At 46.3% G+C, this 25450-nt stretch overlaps 1 protein-coding gene across 2 annotated transcripts in view; it reads right to left on the bottom strand.

The window, feature by feature from the left end:
* LOC119161521 (uncharacterized) overlaps nt 1–25450 on the bottom strand; it is a 31419-nt gene extending 5969 nt beyond the window's left edge. The window contains exons 1-17 of one of the 2 annotated variants that reach the window (XM_075889430.1): nt 25007–25450; nt 20316–20435; nt 19370–19507; nt 18091–18219; nt 17839–17978; nt 17225–17357; nt 15478–15680; nt 12888–13065; nt 10189–10368; nt 9831–9959; nt 8068–8196; nt 7274–7399; nt 6769–6897; nt 5577–5702; nt 4798–4926; nt 1870–1998; nt 277–402 (exon numbers count right to left, since the gene is read on the bottom strand). In XM_075889430.1, the coding sequence (XP_075745545.1) occupies nt 277–402; nt 1870–1998; nt 4798–4926; nt 5577–5702; nt 6769–6897; nt 7274–7399; nt 8068–8196; nt 9831–9959; nt 10189–10368; nt 12888–13065; nt 15478–15680; nt 17225–17357; nt 17839–17978; nt 18091–18219; nt 19370–19507; nt 20316–20435; nt 25007–25199 (2437 nt within the window). In that variant the 5' untranslated portion in view covers nt 25200–25450. The remainder of the gene's footprint in view (nt 1–276; nt 403–1869; nt 1999–4797; nt 4927–5576; nt 5703–6768; nt 6898–7273; nt 7400–8067; nt 8197–9830; nt 9960–10188; nt 10369–12887; nt 13066–15477; nt 15681–17224; nt 17358–17838; nt 17979–18090; nt 18220–19369; nt 19508–20315; nt 20436–25006) is intronic. The other variant, XM_075889431.1, reaches the window with a different exon arrangement.

Genomic DNA, 25450 nt, shown 5'->3' with positions numbered 1-25450 from the left:
GTTGCAGGGTCCCCCTTTGACTCCTTTACGATCCGATCTGGCGTACGTAACTCTACAAGTACGCTGCGCGTAAGGGAATGGCCACCTCAGATTTCGAAGGGGTTTTCTTGCTGTATTAGTGTGAGAGCATGACACGTGCAATGCCAGAAGCCCTCTACTGGCGTCTGTCGGGATAGCACGCACAATTGCGGCCTTTTTAATAACCAAAAGTCTACGGCTGCTGCCCGAGTGACGCAGCCCTGTATCTCCTGTAAAATATATACGCCTGCAACTTGCCTTTCTCGCAGTGACGACCAACTCGCCCAGGGGGACACCGGCATTTCCCCGTCACGCCGTCACAGCCGTGGCCACTGCAAGAGCACCGACGCGCACAGTGCTTGCCGTACCAGCCCTGATCGCACGCTGAAAGAGACGGAGATTTGAGTTCGCTTGCGCCTGATCGGCATGCTTTACTATACAGGCGCGTACGAAATAAAACCCCTGGCACGCGCATGCTCATAAGCGAATAGATTGCGTCAAACGTGGTTCAAAAAATCGTCGAATTACGCTCGCTCAGTAAATATCAATGCACGCGAGTTGAAGCGTGTACTTATGTTAGTTCGAATACGTTATTGTCTCGACGTGGTTCATTTCTCTTAATCGTGTTCGCACCCAAACGCACTACGCGCGCCATCGAAGAACCTCACCAACACGTGCGAATCACGCATGCGCCGTCAATGCCGTGACCGCACGGCACCGTTGACGGCGAGGACGTGCCTATATAGTTCCCGCATAATTGTTATTCGTAATAAAGTACTAGCTTCGGACATCCTAATTATGTAATGCAAAAATACTCGGAACGCCAACAGAACTTGGCAGACACACGGCTGCAGTGTTAATCAAACCTAAAGCAAGCATGCGTACTCTGTTCCTTACACTTCGGCGTGTTTTTGCTTTATGTTACAGCACACAATGTCCCAAACAAACGCCAACCACACTGCCATGTCATAACGTGAGAGCGTTGAGAGCTTGTCTGGCAAAAATTACAGCGTTGGCGTCGTTGGTTACGAGCGAAAAATCACGATCTTGTCTGTGACCGTAAAATCGAGAATGATGCAAATGAAATATGAAATGAAAAATGTCTGTTCCAGTCAGAATTGAACACAGGCAGTCTGCGTGGCAAGCAGACCGTTCTCGTCTGGGCGGCCATTTTAACAGCGCCCAATCAAACCCGTAACAGTGAAAATACAATAGAGTGCGGGTTGTTTATCTCACGACCTTATCTGGCGCTACCAGCTCCTCCTTTTAATGACAACCAGCTTGTTAACTGCTTGTTACCTCTCGAATTAACGCTTTTGTTGTTATGTGCGTACCGTACTCTTAAAATATGTGCAACTTCAGCTGAACGCCGCAAAGGCTCATCGAACGTCGGAGCTGGTCGCATTAGCTTTATCTCGGCCATTATCGAGCATGCCAGAACTAAGGCGGGACACAGCTTCTCCAGAATTGTTATCAGCTGGTCCTTCTCTCCACAGCTGCTCCGCACCCGCCATAGCATCGCCTTTGCTCTCCTCCCTACTCAGAGGCACTGCGCCGTGCTCCCGACCGGGCTGCAGAAATTAAGTGCCTATCTTCTAAGTGCCTATCTTCTAACCACTACCACCACCACCCTGCCCATGTCGCTACGCTGTCTCTATATACCAGGTTCAGCTCGCTACACTAGGCTTCCTTCTCCCCCGCTTAGCTTTACCCATGCTTCCTCTAGTGAGGCTTCGCTCTGGCAGATGAATTAAGAAAGTGCGGATGACGGGTCCTAAGGGATCCACGTTGGTCACTAAAACGTTCTGCTGTTAGAAACTAAACGACCGCCAGATCCCTACGCTCACTTACCTTGTTCACAAGATTCACCCAGAAAGCCGTCAGCGCAGCTGCACAGCCCTGTATTTGGGTCGCAGCGTTCTCCGTTTTGGCAGTGACAGTTCATCACGCAGTAATCCCCGAAAGTGCCCTTCGGGCATTCTGAAAAAAGGAGAAAAGAAAACCTTTAACGATTAGGATACGGTCTAATGCAGATTTTGAGCGCAGCTGTCTATGTGTTTGTATTTTGCGATAAGTTTTGCTTCGGTGGCGCGCACCTCTGGATTCGGGCGTCGGCGGCAGCTCGTTTACAAGCAGCGCACTTCCACCTGTCGTGTCGCTCTCATCGTTCACAAATAACTGGCAGAGACTATTTTGTATGTAGCAACACGGTTCACATCAAGAAGAGAATGCCGCGAGTAGCGTGACTGGCACGTACAATTTCGTGCAGCCCACTTCACATCAACTGCTGAAGACGGAGCGCAGCGCGACTGCCTCGTCAACCGGGATACCGTGAAAAGAAGCGCGTGGGCGCGTTTCACAACAGCCGACGCAGACAGGCCTCCGTTCATGTAGCGCTTTATTTCCACGCACCGTATCGGTGGAAGTCCTCGCCGAATACTTTCTTGATGACGTCATCAGCGACCGCACGACGGCGCGCACTAAAGTGGCGCCGCGGGTGGCCGGAGCGGAACCTGTCGCCTCGCCGCTGTCGTTCCCTCGTCCCCACGCTCTCTTTGCTCATCATCCGCTACGGTTCGTGTTCGCTCTCTCTCGTCCTCGTTCGCTCTATACGGTTACCACTACGCCAATGGCGCTCAACGCAGAAACGGACGCCTAAAGGCCTGACCACCCACACGCGTTACTGCGCGCCGGCATGTGGCTTTCTGACGTGACGTCGTGCCCTCTCCCTTTGGAGTGAGAAAGAGAAGGCGCCTATCTCCGCATAGCCGCGCGCCCTTTCTCTTAATAAGTAGAGGGTGTTGCACCGCGTCAAAAAGCAACGCGCTTGCGCGCGGTAATGCGTACCAGGCGCTGCGCCGTGCTCCCAACCGGGCTGCAGAAACTAGGCGCCTTGTCTTCTTCTAACGACTACCGCCACCTAATGCGTACGTGTGGTCAGGCCTTAAGATCTGTGCTCTAAAGAACATGGACGTGACCATACTTCACTTGGGTATCTGGTAGTGGCATTAGCACACTAGTGTTCGTGTGCCCTGGTGTTCCTTGGGTTAACATTGCAGTTCATCGCGCTGCCGAAGGAGATCCCACAGGCCATTTAAGGCGCGTGGCTTAAGAAAAAAAACGCCAAGTGCCACAGCGATCAAAGCTGCTCACAATATTTAAGTTTATTTTTAATTAATAATCCGGAAAGAAGAAGAGCAGGTACAACTAAAGTTTGGCCTGCAGAGAATCATTCCACCACACCTGACAGGAACTATCTCTCCTGTAAAGCTGTCTTCTTAACGCGCACACAAATTACAAGGCGAACCCAGCTTTCCGTACGCCACCAAAATGGTATTTGTATCATTACCATCGTGTGCCATATATGTTCCCGACGGCGCATGCACGCCGTCTAACGCGCATGTGTCTTCTTTACGTCCTATGTATTTTTTACGTCTCACACTCTAGAAGTTGTATTCGAAATCAGACCTTTCACGCTTGCTAACTTCCTTCTTTGAATCTGGAGCGATAGCCAGTTGCTGCTTTTTCTGAGGAAGTGTGTGTGTGTGTGTGGGGGGGGGGGGGGGGTCGCTTTAGTACGTGTGAATATGTGCGCGTATATTTAAACTTCGAAAAACTAAAACTTTCGGCCGCCTCTCCAACACAGAATCCTCTCTCCCCTTGCTATGTCATTGTTATTTATTTATTTATTTATTTGTTTGTTTATTTATTTATGTTACTCTCAATCGCCGAAGCATTACAGAGGAGAGCGGGTTATAACAGGAAAAATACAAAACAACAAAACAAAATTTTCTATATATGAACAAGACTAAAGCAAAATAACAGCTCTCTTCAGTGAAACGGAACAAAAGTGAAACGTAGAAAAAAAGAAATCGAAATAAGAAAATCACGAAGAGAAAATAGCGAATGTGGGAAAGGTATACAATACTATCAAAAACTGTAAAATTAAAAAAAGTGACAAAAAAATAAAAAAGCTGCTGGAATACGGCGGCATCTTCACACGTGGAGACAGAAAGTCGTAGGGAGGGAAAATAGATGAGATGACTAGGGAAGGCTATCGGGAAGTAGGTGAGCTGATAAAGAATGACGAAAGAGGGAGTGATCAGAAATGGAAACGATGCCATCTAATAGACGCGATTGCAATCGTTTGATGTGACCGGCATGAAGAATGTGACCGGTTTATTCGATATCGTGACCAGGATGACTAAGGCCATGTGCCACAGTCATTTAGCACAACAGTGACAACGACAGAGGCGATAATAACTATCAAATTCATTTTCGAAATACGCGGGAATTCATCCAAACACACCTGCAGCATGAAACGTGCGGAAATACTGGTAAACAAGTTATCGACATACCGTAACGAGTAAGCATAACCTGAGCACTTATCATTCTATTCACAAAGATGCAAATACGGAGTTTGTGATATAACATTCGATAATATATATAATGCAACTTGATACAATATATTATAATATTGGGTTATACCTGCCCAATCCACGATATGATTAAGAGCCACACCGTAGAGGAGAGCTCCGAAAATTTCGACCATGTGGCGTTCTTTAATGTGCACTGACGAGTACACGGGCCTCAAACATTTAATCCCCATCGATATGAGACCGCGAAGCCGAAATTGAACCCGCGACCATCAGTTCAGCAGCTGAGCGCCGTAGCCTCTGTACCGCCGCGACGGACGCAAAGACAAAGTTGTGCATGTAATACACGGAGTAATTGTTTGAAACGTATACAGTTAGCGCAATAAGACGACAGGTCGCATACCTCTCGAGCAAGTTGGTCCCGTGAATCCCGGCTTGCACTTGCACCTTCCGGTCACGGAGTCGCAAGACGCGTTGTTTTGGCACTCGCATTTGAGAGAACAGCCTGGACCGTAGTCGCCATTGGAGCACTCTGTTGGAAACGATCGCACGTTTTTGATCTTAAGAACGCACTTTCTTTTCGGTGTTCGAAAATTACAAAACCGCGGCGTTGCGTGCAAAATGAACGGAGAAACAGCTTAGCTAGCACCACCTAGCTGAGGCATGGCAACAACCCAGAAGCAACCTAGTATTTCCATCTCCTAGCCCTATAGACGCAACCTAGCAGCAACCAGATAAGTGTTCAGAAACAAGGGTCCAGCTTTGTTTGAGCTTCGAAAGTTTATTTATTTATTTGAGTTCTGCAGATCAAATTGCTCGATTTAACAAATTACTATCTGTATTTACTTACATTTCAAATACTCTGTACGTACCATGGTGAATGTATATATTGTGTACCCTTCAAACAAGGTTCAAATTGTCGCACTGCCCTTTTTATCATGCATGTAACAAGCTGGCTTGACGTTAAGGTATCATTTGCAGCCGCCATACTTGTATGTCTCTACTGTACGCCTCATGAGGGATCTTTGGCTATCCACAAACGGTTTCGCTTTTCACCCAAGACTGCATACATCCCTATGACGCAGATGGGACTTCGAATTGAATTGATTTGATTGAAACACGTGACACCGTTTCACGTTGCCATTTACCGTTAGCGTTTCACTTGACGAGGACCGTGCTCACCCTTGTCGCACCTCGATCCTCGAAAGCCAGGCGAGCAGAGACACGCTCCCGTCTTCGAGTCGCAGTGACCGTGAGAACAGGAGCAGTTCAAGGAGCATCCGGGACCATACGTGCCGGGTGGGCACTCTGAAAGTGGCGCCAACAACCCAACTGTACACACTACAATTCGCTTTCACTCGCAAAAAAGAAAGTTATGCGAACAATATATAAAAAGCCAACGAACGTTCTGCTACGAAGTCTTCGGTATGCTTACGAAAAGGCTATGCCCGCATGACCTTAAGCGCTTCCTCTGTTACTGTAATACACTATCTGCAAACAACTATGTTTTACTTTACATCACAACACTCAATGAAATAGATTTATCAACCGTTTTTCTCTCTGCCGGCACGGTACAGGCAAAACCACTAGCCGTAACGTCACAAACGCTTCAAGATCTCTATATAAGATCCATGAAAACTGTAAATTAGTTTTAATTTTTTTTAAATAACCGTCGAGTTCATTTTGTGGTTGTATGTAGTCGGGTTACAGTTGGTTGCTGGGCTTGGGGTTTGCCAGCGTTGTTAGAGACGACATATTAAAAAAATGGGCATAACGAAAACGGCAGGAGTCTTTTTCATCCATTTCTCTTCCCGTGCAATTCTCCCACACGGCACTGGAATAGTACGTGTATCCTAGCGCTTTAACTTCTGCTTATAAGCGGAGTAGAATAGTATATGTATCCCAGCACTTTAACTTCCTCTTATAAGCGGAGTAGAATGTCAGACAACTCCCAGAAAACCCCGGGTTCACATCCCACCGTTTCCTGCATGCACAACGCCCGAAAAGCGTCATTGCGCTCCTTCAAGATGACCGGGCTTCACAGGGAGTCTGTGCGTCACCAGCTCGAGTTCGTGTCATGCGCGTTACCACAAACTGTTAATTTCCAGTTTTTTCTCTTCTCTATCTTATCTATTATTCCTCATTTCCCTGAACCCACGTGCAGGGTATCCAAACGAGCTAGTGCTTGGTGGGGTGGTAGTGGTTAGAAGATGAGAAAAGGCACCTAATTTCTACAACACGGTCGGGAGCACGGCGCAGTGCCTAGTGCTTGGTTGTCCTCCCTGCTTATCTCCTTCGTTTCTACCTCTCTCCCTTTCTCATTTTCCCTCTCTCTTTCTCTGAAATATACCAGCATTTTCAATGCCATACATGCCTTTTTCGCAACGCCTTCCGGTGACGCCCGGAGGACATTGACAACTGCCGTCGGTGGAGTTGCAAACGCCGCCGTTCTGGCAGTTGCAGGAGCTGTTGCAGTACTTTCCAAAACTACCGTCAGGGCAATCTGAAAGAGTTGAAAACGAAAACGGCACATAGATTAACTGTGATCCCTGTCTAATTATAGTTATGTCCGGTCGCTAGAATACAATAAAGTTGAGGCACAGGGAACTTTTTCGTTCGGCGTTGTTACATTTGGTATTTGTGACAACTTTAATAAGTGAACCGCCTTCGGTCACTGGCTAATTTCGATGTACTGAACAAAAGAGAAGGCTCTCGTATCGCAATTTATGTAACGTTATTGCTTACAACTACTGACTATTTCTGGACCACTGAGTAGTTGTTAACACACCAGCATGTCGCGCAAACAATTTATGACGCAGCGATGTGGAGGTTGTGCAGCAACTACGCAACTATGCGAACGAGTACTGTCGAGCACTAACCTTCGTCACAGATGCTTCCGGTATACCCAGGGAAACAGTCGCATTTTCCGGATGCAAGGTCGCAATGTCCGTGTTTGCAGATGCACTTCCGTTTGCAGTCTGTTCCATATGAGCCAATGGGACAAGCTGGAAAGACGGAACATAAGTGACTAATACACGTCTGACAGCACTGCGAAGTGGTAATCAACGCCGATGCACACTTTGTTTTGTATAATGTTCGTGCACGCCCTTTTCGCATGTTCCGTTAGCTACGTAAGTTTAATTGTCACGGCAGTTTGAGCCTGTCGTTATGCAATTCTAAGAAAAGATGTTTCAACAACGCAATGCAGTGTTTCATTATTTCTTTTTTTTTTGCTTACTTATGCTGTTCAGAAACTTTCCTATTTGAAACACCATGCTGAAAGTTGTCAAGAACGACGCGGCTTGATGCATTTGATATGCGACATGACTGTATGTCACGGGGCTGAGAAATTGGGGTGGTGTTTAATGAACATGCAATGCGTCTGGAAACGAAAAAAAAAAAACAAAGAATACAGGTTTCGGCGCTGCAGCGAGATGCAACTGAGAACTGGCCAGTCTCTTTGACCCCACGGTTTCTCTTTGGATTAATGAAACATTTCTTTTTCTTCTCATTTCTCTAAAACAGGGCGAGAGAGTCATATACTCAGGGATAGATTCGCTTTCTCTTAACAGACTTGAGACAACACCATTGTTGCCATATATAGTTCTGTTCAGCATGACTTATACATTGTACGGCGGTTTCTCCGAGCCCTGAGTCCTGCGGCGTTGTATACCTTCGTTGCACTGTTTTCCTTTGAAGCCGGGACGACACAGGCATTCTCCGCTCTCGTGGTGACAGCGGGTCCCGGCGGGACAACTGCACCGCTGCGAACATTCGGGGCCGTACCAGCCGTCGTTACACCCTGCGTGTGCGCCAGAATGAAATAACATTTGCTAGACCCATTAGTATTTCGTGTTACTAGCGTATGTCCAGATTAGTCTGAACAAACTCCGATCTTTCCCGGGACTAGCGGTGAACATGGCTGGAACGCATTTGCTACGAAAATTGAGATCACACACAACCATTTCGGGCAGCGCTTTCATGACTGTAACCTCGGTTTTTTTGCATTACTGGCTTTTTATTTGAGTCAATTATTGCAATTTGTACGTAAATGCAATGTTAATATCATGTATAGTATAATTGAAAGCCAGGCAGAAGTACAATACATCTCGACGAAAGTATGTGCACATAATTAAACAAGTGCACGCACCGTCACGTAGAGCATAACCTGTTAAATGATTTATCATCTTTTGAAGCCTTGAACTTCTGACTTTTGCTTTATTTGGACCTTGTTCACATGTAGCACTCGTGGTCCGAAAGGCTGCCTCATATTTAAGGGGTCCTGCAACTCTTTCTTTAAGTAACCATGGAATTTATACACTAAAGGAGCTTATTTCATCGTGAATTCACCGCCGCGAAAATTTTTAGAATCCGTACAGTACGAGCGGAATTAGAGATTTGTCGCACGATGCCATTGCATTTTCTCACCTTTCGTCCCGATTAAAGCGCTGGAAGCTCAACAAGGAAGGACGGGCTTGGGAAAAGAAAATATGTCACGCGTGCCTTGTGACCTTGTGCACTTGTTCAGTGCGATCGCGCGTGCACGCGTGGACAAGTCGCGGCCTCCCGCGGCGGCCCCTGTAACGACCGAGCGCGCCACGCTCAAATCAACCAATGGCTGATACAATGGCTGTGACGAATAATTTTTGAGCGTGTGGCGTCATTTGTCGACAGAAGAGACAGCAATTTTTAGTTGATTTTGAGAATTCATTGTGAATTCCAAGCCGCATGCTGCCCTATAATATTTGGCTTGTAGGTTTCCGGGGGCATCGACTACCGATCGGCAGCGTTTACTGACCATGCCTAAAAAGTGTTCCAGGGCCCCTTTAATAAAGCTTGTGGTACATACACGGCGAACACCAATTAGCACTAGAAATGCCCGAGTTCTCGACTTGCACAGAGCGAACCATACCAGGTCTTTGGCATTTGCCTTGTTGATTCGCTCGGAGGATTTCAAGCTGGACGGTTGTGCCCTCGCGATCTCCGACTTCAGCGTAGCTCCCGCCGACTGGTTCGCCCTCCGCGGTCTCCTGATGCCGTGCAGCTCTCGCATTGTGGCACCCCGCCCTTGGACTGCTTCGACCGGATCCCCACTTTCCTATCTCCTTCTTTTTTCCTCTCGTTGGCTGGCGGCTTCTTATCCGTCTATTTTCCTTCTATTCTTTTTATCCCTCCTTCCTTCTCCCTATATCTTTTATTCCCCATATCCCATTCCTCTGCTGACCTGTTGAGGTGTCCTCGTAAGGAGAGACAGTTACGGGTCGGCACCTTTCTTTTCTTTTCTTCTGATATAACCACAATCTCTCTCATTTGCCTTGTATGTATGCTGCATGAACATTTACTTATTACCGATATTAATTTCCCATTTTCTCACATTTTAACATTCGAACGAACGTCATGGGTATAACGTATGGGTGTTAGCAAACAGGTGCTCACTGTGCTCGCAACTTGGCCCTTCTTTGCCCGGCTGGCAACGGCAGGCTCCCGTCACGTGGTCGCAGGGTTCCCAGGGCCTGCAGTTGCACCTGTGGGCACAGCCCTCCCCGAAGAAGCCTTCCGGGCAGACTGCGTTTACGATGACGTGAAAGTAACGAAACGAAAATTTTACGGCCATGGACATTGTACAACTGAGCGCACGTGGTGCCCAGTATAGTACAATTTGCCGCACGGAAGTTGTAAAGTTTACTCCTTAATGAACTTTGTTATAGAAGCACAGAATCTTAATTAAGGACCTTAATTAAAATATCAATTATATGTTAATGAACGCACGCGTATACTGTTATACGTTGCGTACCTAATTCACAGTGGCGACCCTGGAAACCCGGGCTGCAGTGACACGTGCCGTCGACCTGAGAACAGATGGCTCCGTGCTGGCAACGGCAGTGGGGCTTGAAAGCGATTGGGACAGCGATCAAAGCTTCCAACGTGGTCTCCGTCGGGGTATTTCCTCCCGCAAACAGCTCTTGAAAGGATGCTATATGCAGTAAAGGATTACACGTGTAGATTTTCATTATTTGTTATCCCTTAAAGACTCACTTCAGAGTACTACATATATGTGGTGGGGCAAAGCATCAATAGCAGCATGATAATTATTTACAACTTTAAAGAAAAAAATAGATGTATAATTACAGCATACATGTATTAATTCGAAAAGCGCAACATAAAAGTAGTACCAGTGCTATTGCGACCGAGCAGAACAACCTTGTTTATGATTGAAATGATCCTATACTCAATACGCGTGTCTTCTTTACGAAGTCATGACCATCTCGGACAGACATTACCGAAATGTTTTGTTCCCGTATACTATACCTGCAAGATTATTTCTCTTAAGAAGGGTGGGCAAGTTCCCTCACTAGACTAGAGGACTGATCGAGTAACGCGCTCTCAGTCAGCCTTAGCACTGATCTCGGAAGCCGTACTTGAAGCCGATAAGCTCTCGCTATATATGGCGCGTTTTACCAAATACAACACTTCTCTGAAACACACACACACACACACACACACACACAAACACACACACACACACACACACACACACACACAGCATAACAAAGAGCAAGGATTTTAGAGTATACTCCACGGCTGACGTTTGATACCGCGGTCACGGCGACGCACGGAGGCCTTCAACCGCTGCATGATAAGAATGGTTGTGAGACTCGGAGTACCATAAACAAATTATTGTAATGTTAGGCAATTATTGAAAAAGGCAATTTCGCGCGCGCTATACCGACATACATCTGTAGACGGCTCCTGCCCTTGTACGTTCGGTGCTCTTTCGCTTACTTCGCGTTCAGGTCACTGACAGCACGGAAACCAGCGTACTGGAGGGGCCGTACTTCCTTACGTTAGCGGCATCGGATCCTAATGGAGTTAGCTGCTAGCCTCCAGAATCATAATAATTTATTTAACGGCAAACAAAGATACAAGTACATGATAAGAATATCATGCTAGCAAAACGGCCGTGAGCACACCATGAAGGGCCCAATATACTCCGGTGTAGCGTTGACGCACGCGCACGCTGAGAACAGCGACGCTACGTTAAGCAACACGTGAACATAGTCTGACGCCCGGCGCGACCAGTGTCCGTCGGCGCGGCCCGACGGCAACCGGCGCGAAATGCGACATGCTGCATTTCGTACTGTAATACCAAATTTGGTGTATGTGACTCTAGTGAAACGGCCGTGAGCGCAACATGAGCAGGGCATGTAGTCATGTTGTTAAATGACACGCAAGTCATGATTTTTATGTTAGGGTCTGTCGCTTGTGTTCGCCATGCAATCATGCCATAACATACCAGTTTTGCAACATGCCATGTGAACGAAACGACCGCAAGAGCTGCAGGACCATGAAATGTAAATCGTGACATTCATGACATACCTGTCATGATTTTCATGTGATGACTGGTGAAATATGTTCTTCATACAGTCATGTTATGCAATACCAAGTTTGATATCGATATCATTATCGAAACGGCCAGGAGAGCTAAAAGTCGTTGGCGGCTTGATAGATAGATAGATAGATAGATAGATAGATAGATAGATAGATAGATAGATAGATAGATAGATAGATAGATAGATAGATAGATAGATAGATAGATAGATAGATAGATAGATAGATAGATAGATAGATAGATAGATAGATAGATAGATAGATAGATAGATACGCTCAAAGTCGCCGCAGTTCGCTAAGAAATGCTTCGCATTTAAAACAATCACAGTATACCCACGAAGTGTATGATGATGAGTGGGGCGAAACGTCTGTCTGTCTGTCTGTCTGTCTGTCTGTCTGTCTGTCTGTCTGTCTGTCTGTCTGTCTGTCTGTCTGTCTGTCTGTCTGTCTGTCTGTCTGTTTTTTTCTTTTTTGTCTGACATTGCCGGTTACACCTGACGCAGGACAAGGTTAAACTAAGAGTAGATTCGCCCCTAAATAAACCACAGTTGGCCTCAACCCGAACGAGGCAAAAAAATAATCAATGGATGACGTCCCCGTATGGTGTCATCACTATGTCATAGCTCACCAAAATGTGTAACCTTAAGACATTACTGTAACATGACGTCACGTGACGTCACATGATGACATGCTCACATCATCGTAGGCGGGCCAAACACGGATGCACCGCAAGACCAGGTGACGTGTAGAAAATTCAAATTATTTATGGCCGCAGTACAAAGCCGCGTTGGGTGCCGAAACCGTTCGTGACAATCAACTGAAAAAAAGAAGGCTCTCGCCTTCCAGTTGTCTTAGACAAATGCATGAAGGACCGTGTTACTTTTCATTACTCACCGGGCCTCAGAAAATCGTTTCAAGAATGACCCTTCCAAGACCACGGCGCCAGTTAAGCGTGTTGTTTTAGCTTTCTTTCCAACTTACTATATGTACATATACTCTCTCGCGAAGTAAGTGGTGTTGCTAATCACTCTTGATGGAAAGGAATTCAACAATGGCTCGACCAGCTCATATTAGGACACATATATGAGTAGTGTAGCCTCTTACCTCGGCTGCATTCTCCGGACCGTTCGCAGTCCGCAGCAGGCAGCTTGCACTCTCCGGTGACGGAATCGCAGCTGGAGCAATTGCACCTGTGGGCACACTTGGCGCCCCACGTCCCCTTCGGGCAAGGGTGCTTGCACTTGCTTCCTGTGAAACCATCTTGGCACACACACTCCCCGCTCTGGATGCAAGGACGCAAGGCAATTAAGGTATTAGAGAAACAGGGGTGCAAACTGTTCAGGACGGGCGTTCTTTTTGATCGAGGTTGAGCAAGAAATTAAGCGGTGTTTCCCTAAACATGAAGTATTCAAGATGTACGAAACGTTATATGTCGGTCAGCGTGATGTTTGGGTTGTTGCAGTATCAATGAATACAACTACATAGGAGTATAGACATTTACAAGCTTATTTACATTTAGCACGTGAGGCGTGTTCTCTTCTCATATCGCGCGTGCGTTGTGTATTGCGTTCACTCTGCTTCACATTGTGGATGCTAGTGCCAAGTTGAGTTCAAATGGGTTTGCGTACGATGCTCACGGGTCGGAACGGGGCAACGTAGGGCTAAGTAACGCACATAGTTTCGTTTCCACCATCTTTAGTTTGGGTCTTATCGGCGTAGTCTCAACTCGAACGTGTCGATCAGATTCGTCGTGACATGACGTTATTATCTCAGGCAGATTGCGTATACCAGACCATGGCCTCCGAGATGGCAGGCGCGCGGCGTGTTCCCGCCGTTTCGGAGGCCATGACCAGACGTCTCTTTAAAAAGTGATGTCAAGTTTGAGTGGGTGAGTACAATCTTTTTGCGCGATAACTGTGGGTGTTGTGGGTGTTGTGTGGGTGTTGATTTGTGGGTGTTGTGTGTTGGTCGAATCTGGCCTGTAGAAATGATTTTTTTTTCGGGGCATCAGGGCAGAGTGTCACTTGCTGCAGACCTTGACTTATTTAGAAAAACACCCATTTTCATTATTCATAACTTCGGTAAAACACCTCGTTCCGTAAGAATAGGGGGGGGGGGGGGAAGTGAGCCCTTAGGCATCGTTCCCCTGGTGACGGGCTTAGGACGAGTCGAATGGTGTTTTGTATGGCTTCACAATATATGTGTCGACCAGCTCGCCATATAATCATATACGCATCAACACACTCGTGTATTGTACAAGGTAGACTATAGCTAAGGTTGATACCCCATTGGTATTTAAGCCAGTGAAACTAGAGCGGTTTTCAACTTCAGTATAAAAATTGCATGATGATACATGACATCTAAAAAAAAACGGACAGCCTGCTCGAAATCGTGCAAAGCTTGGCACAGTGAAGTTGATCGATTCTGAAGTGTTTATGTCAACACCGGTCGCTGCTATGTTGTCGCTGGTTTCGCTAGGTTTTCATATGTTGTAAGTAAGTTTTTTATGTTTGTAAAGAAGATTTGCTTAAAAATTTAACACCTTGACTGCGCGAAATTTTGCGCGACTAAGTGTGAATTTATCGAATTTTTCTAATGAAATATACGACAGTGGCAATGACAAAACCATTGTATACGTTGAATAAAAAGACGAAGACACCGACCACAACAGAAAAATAAAATAGAAAAGTCACAGCTTTGTCGCAAAAGCAAAGCGATGAATGCGATAGCAACAAATTGGAAGGTCACGCGCAGAATGGTAAGCAGATAGAAACGTGCCCCGCGTTTCTCACGCACAAATAACGCACGAAACGTACTCACAGGTACAGGTGAACGCGAATAATTGTCTCAGTTGCTGCTTCGCTGTGTCTGAAAAGCGCGCTCTTTTCGGAGACTGTGCAACAATTGCAGTGACCTTTGTGCGCCCGGAAACTACAACGGAATTGCTACGGTGAAAGCTAAAGGCCAGCGAAAACGTACGATCCTCCCCGCCGCGAGATAAGGGAGCACGAGTGGGCGCTCAGGGGCTTTACATCCATCTTTCCTCTCTGCGGGGCAAAGAACGCGTCGGAAATGAGAGTGCGCGTCGCGCGCTCATTGCGCCATCTTGCTGGTAATGATAGTACCCCCCCTCCCGAGATGCCCGTCAGCAGCAGTAAGTGGTAGATATAAATAGCTAGCCGTTCAAACATTGAGGGACGTACTCCTCGATGGTTCAGTGGTTAACGCCTCGCACTCACGTTTCGGAGGTTCCAAGTTCGATTCTACGCGCTGGAGTCCTTTCCTGGATTTTTTTCTTTCTGGTGTTTTGATATATATAGATACTCATACATATACGGTGAGTAACGGCGACGCCGGTGGCAAAATTCAGCCGAGAGTGTCCATATAATTGCTATCGCAATAAAATGTAATAAAACGTTTCGGCCCCCAGAATGGGAGTCTTGTTTACATTGTCTTCGTCTTTTTATTCGATGATTCTTCCCGACCAGACACGCATTCATCGAAGCCTCGATTTCAATCATTGTATTCACACAAGGCGGAATAATCTAGCAGTCGTTATCTCCGACCCTTTCGCTGTCTTTAATCATACTACTCACGCAGTATTTCGTCGGAAAGATCTGCATCATGATCACATATACAGTGCTGCGCTTTGTGGCTCGAACTAAAACATCAGAATGCAGTTCACTCTAATTACCACAGGGTCGCACCGCAGAGAGTTGGCCCGGTCGCACTTGCATGCCCTGGCACAGCTGGGTCCGAAGGTGAAGGGTGTGCATGGGAGGTTGCAGAATCGGCCGTGGCTGGCGGGAGGACACTCGCAGTAGCCGAAACGTCGGTGACAACGGCCGCTCGGGCAGTCGTCGGGACACAGGCGCTCGCACCTGTCACCGAAACGTCCTGTGTATGCGCAACAAAAAAAAAAACAGGGAAAAAATGAAAGTGAAACGAACTACGTGCATAGTTATATAGCACGACAGAAAATTGAACGAGTAGGTTCCAATTCCTTGAAAAGGCGCAAAAAGACAACACAAAAGAAAATAAGAAAAACAGGGCGGGTGAGACGCTACTGACAACCGAGAATTTTTTTTTTCTTTTTTTCTTTCAGGAAGCATATTTCCAAAACGCTCGTCCCAGAGAACGTTTGACAGCCGGTCATTCTGGCAGATCTCTCTCTCTTTTTTTTTTCGAGATCACATAAAAAATTTGATGGTTCCAGGAACTAATAGCCTATTTTGATTATGTTAATGACAATTGATATGTGGAGTTTAACGTCCCAAAACCACCATATGATTATGAGAGACGCCGTAGTGGAGGGCTCCGGAAATTTCGACCACCTGGGGTTCTTTAACGTGCACCCAAATCTGAGTACACGGGCCTACAACATTTCCGCCTCCATCGGAAATGCAGCCGCCGCAGCCGGGATTCAAACGGGCGACCTGCGGGTCAGCAGCCGAGTACCTTAGCCACTAGACCCCCGTGGCGGGGCTATGTTAATGACAAGTTGTCAGGTTGCATTCGTGGCGTATACCGGCTTCTAACCCACCTTGACAGACAGTTTCAGCGCATCGTGGGAACCCGGATGGCAAACGAAGTTGCAAGTTTGGGTCGATCGAATACAGGTGCGTGTTGGAGAAACCCTGCGTATTCCATTGTAGGAGAGATATACGGCGAGCAAGTGATTGTAGTAGCCTTGCAGCGTCCGTTCTCAAGAGTGGTATGGGCGTGCGCTGGTCTTGGTCATGAGCCGATCGAGCAGCTTCATCTGCGCGGTCATTGCCAACGATTCCGCAATGAAACTTTACTGTGTCGCATGAGGTTGGGCGTGGCATTTACGAATTCGTACTCTCGTCTCCTTGGAATGGCGAGCACTTCGGCATGCAACATCTGCGCCTGCGAGGAAACGCTTGAGCACATTCTATGTCATTGCCCAGCATACCAGACCGAACGACGTATTATGGAAGCCAAGCTCTGTCAGCTGGATCCACGGCCGCTTACAGAAGAGAAGATCCTGGGACCTTGGCCGACGGCTTCCCATACGCGCAAAGCCACGAAAGCCCTCTTGTACTTTTTAAGGAACACCAAATTTCACGACCGCTTGTGAAAGAACTGTGCGAGGCCGTGCTGTGTAGTTTCGAGCTGACTATTTATGCTTCTCTTTCTTACTCCTCTTCTTTTCTGTCTCTTTTCGTTCTATTATTCCCCTTTTCCTCCACCCCAAGTGTAGGGTAGCCAACCGAGCCAAGCTTGGTTAACCTCCCTGCCTTTCCTCTCTATTTATCTCTCTCTCTCTTGACAGACAGTAAGAAGGACTCTGGTTCTACTTCGAAGACGGACGATTGCTTAGAATACGGCATTGACGTTTCACTCAATTCGCGGTAAAAAAGAAAAAAAAAACGCCACAGACAGCGCTGGCTGGGTGCAGATCAAAAAACCCTTCGTACCGTAAGGACACACGTCGTGACATCGATGCTTGCCGTTTCCGTTGGGCGCACAGCTGCAGCGGCCTGTCTTGTGATTGCACAGTGCAGATGCGTTGCAGAGGCATTTCTCCTTGCAGTCAATGCCGTACATACCCTGCAAATCGAAATAACCGCTGTTGGTGACCAGTGCATACAAAACTCAAAACTATCATGCAGACTACACAGGCGCTGCTCATCACATTCTTATCTACGTGGGCAGTCTGCAATCTCCTATAGCCCTGTGTTTTGTCTACGTGGGCTATCATGAATATATTACTACTCGGCCAATTTACTACTGCTATCAGACGAACTGAGCATAGCGTTGTAATGATGCATTGACGACATACTGTGGCACTGGCTTGCACGGCTACTCGCCCCCCCCCCCCCCTCTCCCGATCAGGTGGTCGAAATTTCCGGAGCCCTCCACTATAGGTGTCTCTCATAAACATATGAGGGTGTTGGGACGTTAAACCCCCCATATCAATGGGTGGTTACCCCCAGCGATTGCTAAAAAACAGTACATTCTACGTTCAAAGGCAGTGATGACTCTTACGTCTAACACGTAGCATAACGTCACGGGAATGCGCACTTTATACCTGGGGACACTTGGCGTCGCAAAAATCTCCGACGTATCCTGGCTGACAGCGACATATTTTGGCGCCGGAATCACACGTGCCGTGTTTGCATGCACGACACGAGTGCTCACAGTTCTGACCGAACAGCCCCACCGGACACTCTGGAACGAGAAAGAGGGGGCGAAGAGGTAAACGAACGCGAAAGCTTGCAGCCCGAAAAGTCGTAAGAAATGACACGGTCAGTCAACGTACGAAAGGTGGCCGGAGACTTACGAGTCAGTTTGCAAGTCCTGCCGTCTTCGGCGAGTTGTAAGCCTACCGGACATGTGCACCGAAAGGAACCATCCAAGTTTTGGCAGCGATGCTCACAACGGTCCGGCTGTTCTAGGCACTCGTCGATGTCTCCGTAGATGCGTGCGAATGAAATATTGTGAGGAAATAACAACAGAGAAATCGGAAGAAAAATATACATCTTGCTCTCACTCTTCGTAAGTGCCCGAGAATGAAAAAAAAAAAAGCTAGAGATAGAGTTGTTCGACGGCTCGGCTTTTGTTCCACAGTGAAGGCACGTTAGCATTTGTGTCGTGCCAGCGAATACCCATATTTAAACTAACTTCCACATCCGCAGACGTCTGCTTTGACCAGCACAACTTTCTCAAAATACACTGAGACGTGTCAAAAGGACCTTGTGTGCATTGTATACACGCAAATGCATATATTGTAATGCTAGTTTTCACTCGAAAGCGGCGCTGGTCTTGGAATCCGTGCTAAGCAGACGGAATTCGACCATCGTTTGGTTTTCAATTTCGCAATGTTAAGTGAGCTCTAAATAAACAATAAAAGATGAGTTGGTTATTTGAACAATACCAGGTACCAGTATGCAATTGGGATTTATCTTATAGGGAGTGTCCCCCTCTTCGGATCAACGTGGACAGATCGAATGGCTTAGCAGTATAAGTACTACGTGCGATAGAAACTTTGAACTAAATATGCAATCATATTTGATCAAATTCTCAAACGTGCAAGAAAACTGTCCGGTCTCATTGAGACCGGACAGTTTTCTTGCATGTTTGACCGGATAGATAGATAGATAGATAGATAGATAGATAGATAGATAGATAGATAGATAGATAGATAGATAGATAGATAGATAGATAGATAGATAGATAGATAGATAGATAGATAGATAGATAGATAGATAGATAGATAGATAGATAGATAGACAGACAGACAGACAGACAGACAGACAGACAGACAGACAGACAGACAGACAGACAGACAGACAGACAGACAGACAGACAGATAGATAGATAGATAGATAGATAGATAGATAGATAGATAGATAGATAGATAGATAGATAGATAGATAGATAGATAGATAGATAGATAGATAGATAGATAGATAGATAGATAGATAGATAGATAGATAGATAGATAGATAGATAGATAGATAGATAGATAGATAGATAGATAGATAGATAGATAGATAGATAGATAGATAGATAGATAGATAGATAGATAGATAGATAGATGAAAAAGCGCAGGGGACTACCTTCGCAAGACCTTTTGTCAGAGAGAAGTCTGTAGCCTTTGCGACAGGTGCACTCTGGTCCGAACAAAGTGAGGTGACAGTTCTGTTCACAGCCAGCATTGTCGACGCCACAATCGTGTATTTCCTGTACTTCAATGCCTGCGGCAATAGCGACACCATGGCCATATTTCGTGTAAGGAAGAGAGTGCCACGAATTCAATCACTACAAAATTTTACGAGAGCTTTTATCGTATATGGTTACAGGGTCCTCGTTCACAGCCTCAAAACAGTAACTAAAAAAAAACCATGCAGTATTGATTTTTCATTACTTTGTCATCGTTACTTTCGCTATCACAGATTCGTTATCTACAGAGATATCAGTTTAACTATCGAATAATCTAATCACCTGGATGCTATTGTGACATTTAGGATAACTTCCAACTGGGCATGTTGGTAGTGGTTCATGATTAAACATGAGAAACTTGCACGAAGGCATTGACGTCACGAATTGCGGCCCCTTTTTGTATTTCGACCAAATTGCCTCGATGGAAATTTCTGGAACTTAAGAAGTCTCTGTAGCTTCTTTATAACTCAATGAAACCCGTTTCTAGCAATACATGATTAGCACTCCCAAGCGATATAAATTAACCATCTGCACGGGTTGAGTGTATCGGTGCAATTTGTTCTAAGTGTAATTTATTCTACGAGGGAAATCCTCCTACTATTCAGTGTCGCTCTCAACTTGGCAGGCAACAAGCATCTATTTTCATTGGCAAAGCCGAGCAACCAGCGTCAAGCAGCTCGTTACAATGAGAGCTTGCAACCCGAGAATGCAACGCGTGCCTGCGAAGCTGCCAGCTGGCACTGAAAGCCCCGTAGGAGCCCGCGCTGTGATGAGCTTTAACGAAAGCGACGAGGCAACAGCTTCAGTGTACAACGAGGCGCACGCGTCTGACGTCATGCTTACGGAAACAGGAAGCGCCGTCACTGGCGAGTTGGTAGCCACGATGACAGGAGCAGCGGAACGAGCCGAAGGTGTTGACGCAGTCGTGGGTGCAGCGGTTCTCGGACAGGCACTCATCCACGTCTGCGCGAGCCGAACGCGGGCTTGTGAGAACGCTTCATCGCTTTCGAAGGGACTAAAGTTTGATATACGTCATGAGCATGCAAGAGGAACACGTTGCAAGGGGTGGTCGGTTCGCTTTACGCAGCGCACCACACACAAAAAAAAAACATGGTCATTTAGTGCAGTCAAATGACGAGAGAAGGGGTCAAGATGGATCTGAGTGTTTGCGACATCCTTCACCACTTCCCTCAGTTGTTCACGCTCATAATTTTCGTGCACATAGACAACTGAATGGGGCATAGGCGCACGCACTGGGTGAACGAAGGCAAGCGAAGAGATGAAGGATGGGGAAGGTAGGCAATATTTGTCTTCTAACATTTATTCGATTACAAGCAGTCCTTTGGAAAGTCATATATACGTTGTAATAGAAACGATTGGCCGGAACGTTGGATGTGTGTACAACTGCATTAGCTACCAGCTTAGGGAAGCGCACGAGTGTATATCGTATTGTACAGCATGTTGGCTGAAATCGATGTTTCACTTGAAATTAATCAGGTAGCCTGAGCCAATAACTTTCTCTTTAATTTTTGAAGGAGAAATACTGCGAGAGAATATTGAAGGAAAAGGGGGGATTTTGTCCACACACACACACACACACACACACACACAGTGTGTGTGTGTGTGTGTGTGTGTGTGTGTGTGTGTGTGTGTGTGTGTGTGTGTGTGTGTGTGTGTGTTGATTACGACAATGAATGAAATCTGGAGGCTGATTTTGAAATACACAGTTTTCATTCCTCGGTAATATTTCGACTTATAGTGACCGCGTGGGGTGCCTCACGAGAACGAAACATAACAAAAAAAAAACTGCTTGAGGCCAGCTCCACCTCTGCAGCTTACCCGAACAAAACGCGATTGTTTTCAATAGTCGAGAAAATAATGCAACGACTATTTAGCAAAGTCACAAAACTTTACGGCATGTGAAGCCGTTTTAGAGCCCTGGTCTGTTATGACCTCCCCGCGCCCCGCCCCACCCCGCCTCTATACTCTGTGACAACTTTTCTTGGCATTGGAGCGAAAGCTACAAATCCAAATCGCGGGCATCATGTTGCCAGTGAATGCAGTTCCACAAAGGCACCCGTATTTTCACCGTGAAAAATGGAAGTTCCCCCATTATTTTCTACGTGGAGCTATTTGAGACATGATGCAGCTCGCATCATTAAGATAGTCGTATTTACATTATTAATTCGTTGTGATTTCGCGTTTTTGAACTAGACGCTATACTATATACTAGACGCGCGCCGAAACGGACTACTTCGCGTAGTGGTACATGTGCAAAGCTCCGCCTCCGTATAGCTTTCCATTCAGTGCCAAGAAAAGTTGTCGCCCGCTTGCAGACATGAGAACTGCAGAACGAAGGAGTAATATAGAAACAACAAAGTCGAGAAAAAGTTGGGAACTACGCTGCACGCAGTATAACGGAAAATTATAGGCAAGACATCTGAATGAATCGCATATCAAACAGGGGTAGATATTATTTTAGTTGACATTAAACAAACCAAAAGTACTTGGGCCGGCAACAGAAATCGTAGGATAGACAGCCGGTGGTCATTTAGAAATATTGAACTCAGATAAAACCTTCGCTGGGACGAACCTCAAAACCGCGACCACTTCAAGACCAACATAATCTAATAAAAATATACCATGTACCAAAATTAACTTTTTTTTTTCAATGTGGCAAAGCTTAAAGAGGCATGCAATGAATGAAATACGAAATCACAATACGGCTTTTATTCACATATCATATCGTATAATACATCTCATGCATACTTTTTTCCATATTTGACCCTGTCTAACCTTGGTGGGTATCGAGCTTGACAAGAGGGGAAAAAAACGCATCACGCGCGTTGCTGAGCTAATGGCATCATTCGGAGGTCTTTCAGAGGTGTTCTGTTGAAATTTTATTATTATCCACTGTCTTCGACAGTAAATTTCTCTATTATGAAACCTGCAACGTGCTTGGACAACTTGTCGCTCTTCCACAGTAGAGTACGTCTACAGATCACAGTATATATTTCAAATTTCGGGCTAAACGCTATAATTCAATAGTCGTTATCGGGTCGCCTTATTGCCCTGCCATAGTAGAGTACGCGCAATATCGAAGTCGTTCACATTTTGTTATAAACGCTATCGTGCACCAGCCGGTATGGCTTAATCCTGACACAGTGCAGAACATGTGTTTAAAAGTCTTCCACATTTCGTTCTAAACGCTATCCGTTCAACTGTCGTATCCGGGACTGCTTTCTGCCCTGCCACAGTGTATAGTAAGTGTCATCTAAACAGGTCGTTCACATTATGTTCGAAGCACAGTTAAAAAAAACTCCCGTGTTACCTTGTGCATTCGCCTAAAATGACTGCAAGGCGAAAGCCGTATTTTCCTTCTCAGTAGATGTACTTATCCTTCACAAACTGCGCAAGCTTTTCGCACAGGTAGTCCGATTTTGCACAAGTTCCAGGATTGGTGGCATCGCAAGCTTCCTGCACTTTACCTGGTTTGTACTGCCTCCATGATCGGCCCATGTTTGACCAAGACATGGTGTCAGGCGGTGGCGTCATGACGCGCGACGTGCAACGTCACTAATTTTGGTGATCTGTGACATTGCGATGACGTTATATGGTGAAGTCACCATGTTACGATGATTTTTCGTATCACTCGTGTCGTTGCCAACGGTCATTTTGACGCTTGATAGGGCATCTCAGGCTTTCGCCTTATTAAATATTCATAAGGTGCCATGTAGCATGGGACGTCCTAAACAGGCTTCCTAAAGTGATTTTTTTGGGGGGAGGGGGGACAGACTTCTGCACTCCCGTAGTGAAATAAAAAGTGCTTTAAATCGTCAATCAGTTTTCTAAGAAAAAAAATTTAAACGAAGTGGTAAATCGTAAACACTACATGATCATATAATCCAGCCAGGATACTCAGGATACTCACGACTACACGACAGTACTATACCTGGTAGCACGCTGTGTTGCCACAAAGTTGAAGCAACTCTCTTTATATTGCAGCAACCTTGTGTCAATATTTTGTGCAATATAAGGTAGAGAGAGATATGGTATGAAAGAAGGAAGGTAGGTTAACCGGAATTCAACAGACATTATTGATAGATATGTGGGGTTTAACGTCCCAAAACCGCCATATGAATATGAGGGACGCCATAGTGGAGGGCTCCGGAAATTTCGACCACCTGCGGCTCTTTAACGTGCACCCAAATCTGAGCACACGGGCCTACAACTTTTCCGCCTCCATCGGAAATGCAGCCGCCGCAGCCGGGATTCAATCCCGCGACCTGCGGGTCAGCAGCCGAATACCATAGCCCCCACCGCGGCGGGGCGTTTTCAACAGACATTGGACCTACTACGAAAGCATTGGAATCACTGATTGTTGTGTTTAGATGTAGCGTAGAGTAACTATGATGCAAACAGAAATGAATTAAAGTGATCGAAAGAACACCCTTTCCTCCGCTAGTATCTGAGTCCACAACCTTCGAAATTGAAATTTCGCTACCATGCATGCTACACTACGCTACGATGATTGGTAGCATTCACGTTGAGACGAACGCGAGGAAAGCGCGCCGTTTCTAAACGGTTAACGAGCCGTTCACGCGTCTCTTGTCAGTTTCACTACCGTTTACAGTCCATATCACTTTTTACTCGGACTGCATTGTAGAAACTACATTATAAAGTTTCGTTGCAAGAATTAGCATGTCGTAAACTCTGTTGTCGTACTAAAGAAGGTGTGCCTCACCTTGCTACTCTTTTGCCTTTGTCATCGGCTTCGGTGTACTAATACATTGTTACTGACACCAACGTCATTTGGTTCAGCTATATATAAAAGTGAAGACGCACCAGCGTCTCTCGCGTTACTGAGTCCACGAGCTCGCCATTCGAACGATTTTAAAATGCAGGCGCGGCTACCGCATTCCGCCAGCTATTGGCATTTTAGGGGTGAAGCTCATAAATATGCCGTGGGTCGTGTGTCCGCGATGTATGTAGTATAGTAGTCGTCGGCGTAGTAATATAGGTAACCACTTCTCCTTTAGTCCTCGGAATGTCTACTGGATGGCGGCACTTGTATATGATGAATATATGATGAAAAGGTGCAACATGGTGGTACTTGGAGTGTTCACTAGACTAGACGGACGGACAGACAGACAGACAGACAGACAGACAGACAGACAGACAGATGCGCGGACGGACGGACAGATGGACGCACGGATGGACGCACGAACGGAAGGACTGACGGAAGCTTCGCCGCACTCATCATCATTCACTCCGTGGATGTGCTGCGATGTTTTTGTTCTTACACCACATACAAGGGCTAATGAGTTATCAGGGCATTTATACCTTTAGTTACTTTGTTACAGCAATACAAAGGAGAGTAACAGCCGAAGTACAACAGTCACCGGCATATTTTTTAGTGTTTGTTGTGTTGTTTGCTCAGTCCATTGAAAAGCTAACGACTGACCGGTGCTTTTCTTGTGCGTCAACATCTCCGTCATATCACATGCCAATAAAAGCATAATGAAAACACTCACCAGATTCGCACCGGGGACCCTGGTATCCAGCTGGACAGATGCAATGCGGCTCGCCGAAATGCCGACTGTGCCGGCGACTGCGACCACCATTGAGGCACTGCGTGGCGTCCGCGTAATTCGGCAATCCTAGGTGGACCAAGCAGAACACCAAGAAGGTGAAGGATCCGCAGGCGGCGAAACGAGCGCGAGCCATCGTGAGCGAGCGAATCCTTCTCTACGAAATCAATCCTTTCTGTATGATCCTTTCTCTCAATTTTAACCGCGTCCCTCCCCTCAATTCAGCATCACGCTACGTAGCAGCCTTGACGTCAGGAGAAGACGTCGTCTCCGGCTGGCTGAGACGGACATGTTAGTGAGGGCAACACCGAGACGGGAGGAAAAGACGCGTTTGTGCAATCACTGCAGCCGCTGCTTCAGTGAGACAGAGAGAGAAGTGGGGAGGTA

Source organism: Rhipicephalus microplus, chromosome 3 (genome assembly GCF_043290135.1).
Source record: "Rhipicephalus microplus isolate Deutch F79 chromosome 3, USDA_Rmic, whole genome shotgun sequence".
NCBI classification, from domain to species: Eukaryota; Metazoa; Arthropoda; class Arachnida; order Ixodida; family Ixodidae; genus Rhipicephalus; species Rhipicephalus microplus.
Note: the sequence above shows the minus strand (reverse complement) of the source record. Positions and strands in the feature narration are given on the sequence as shown.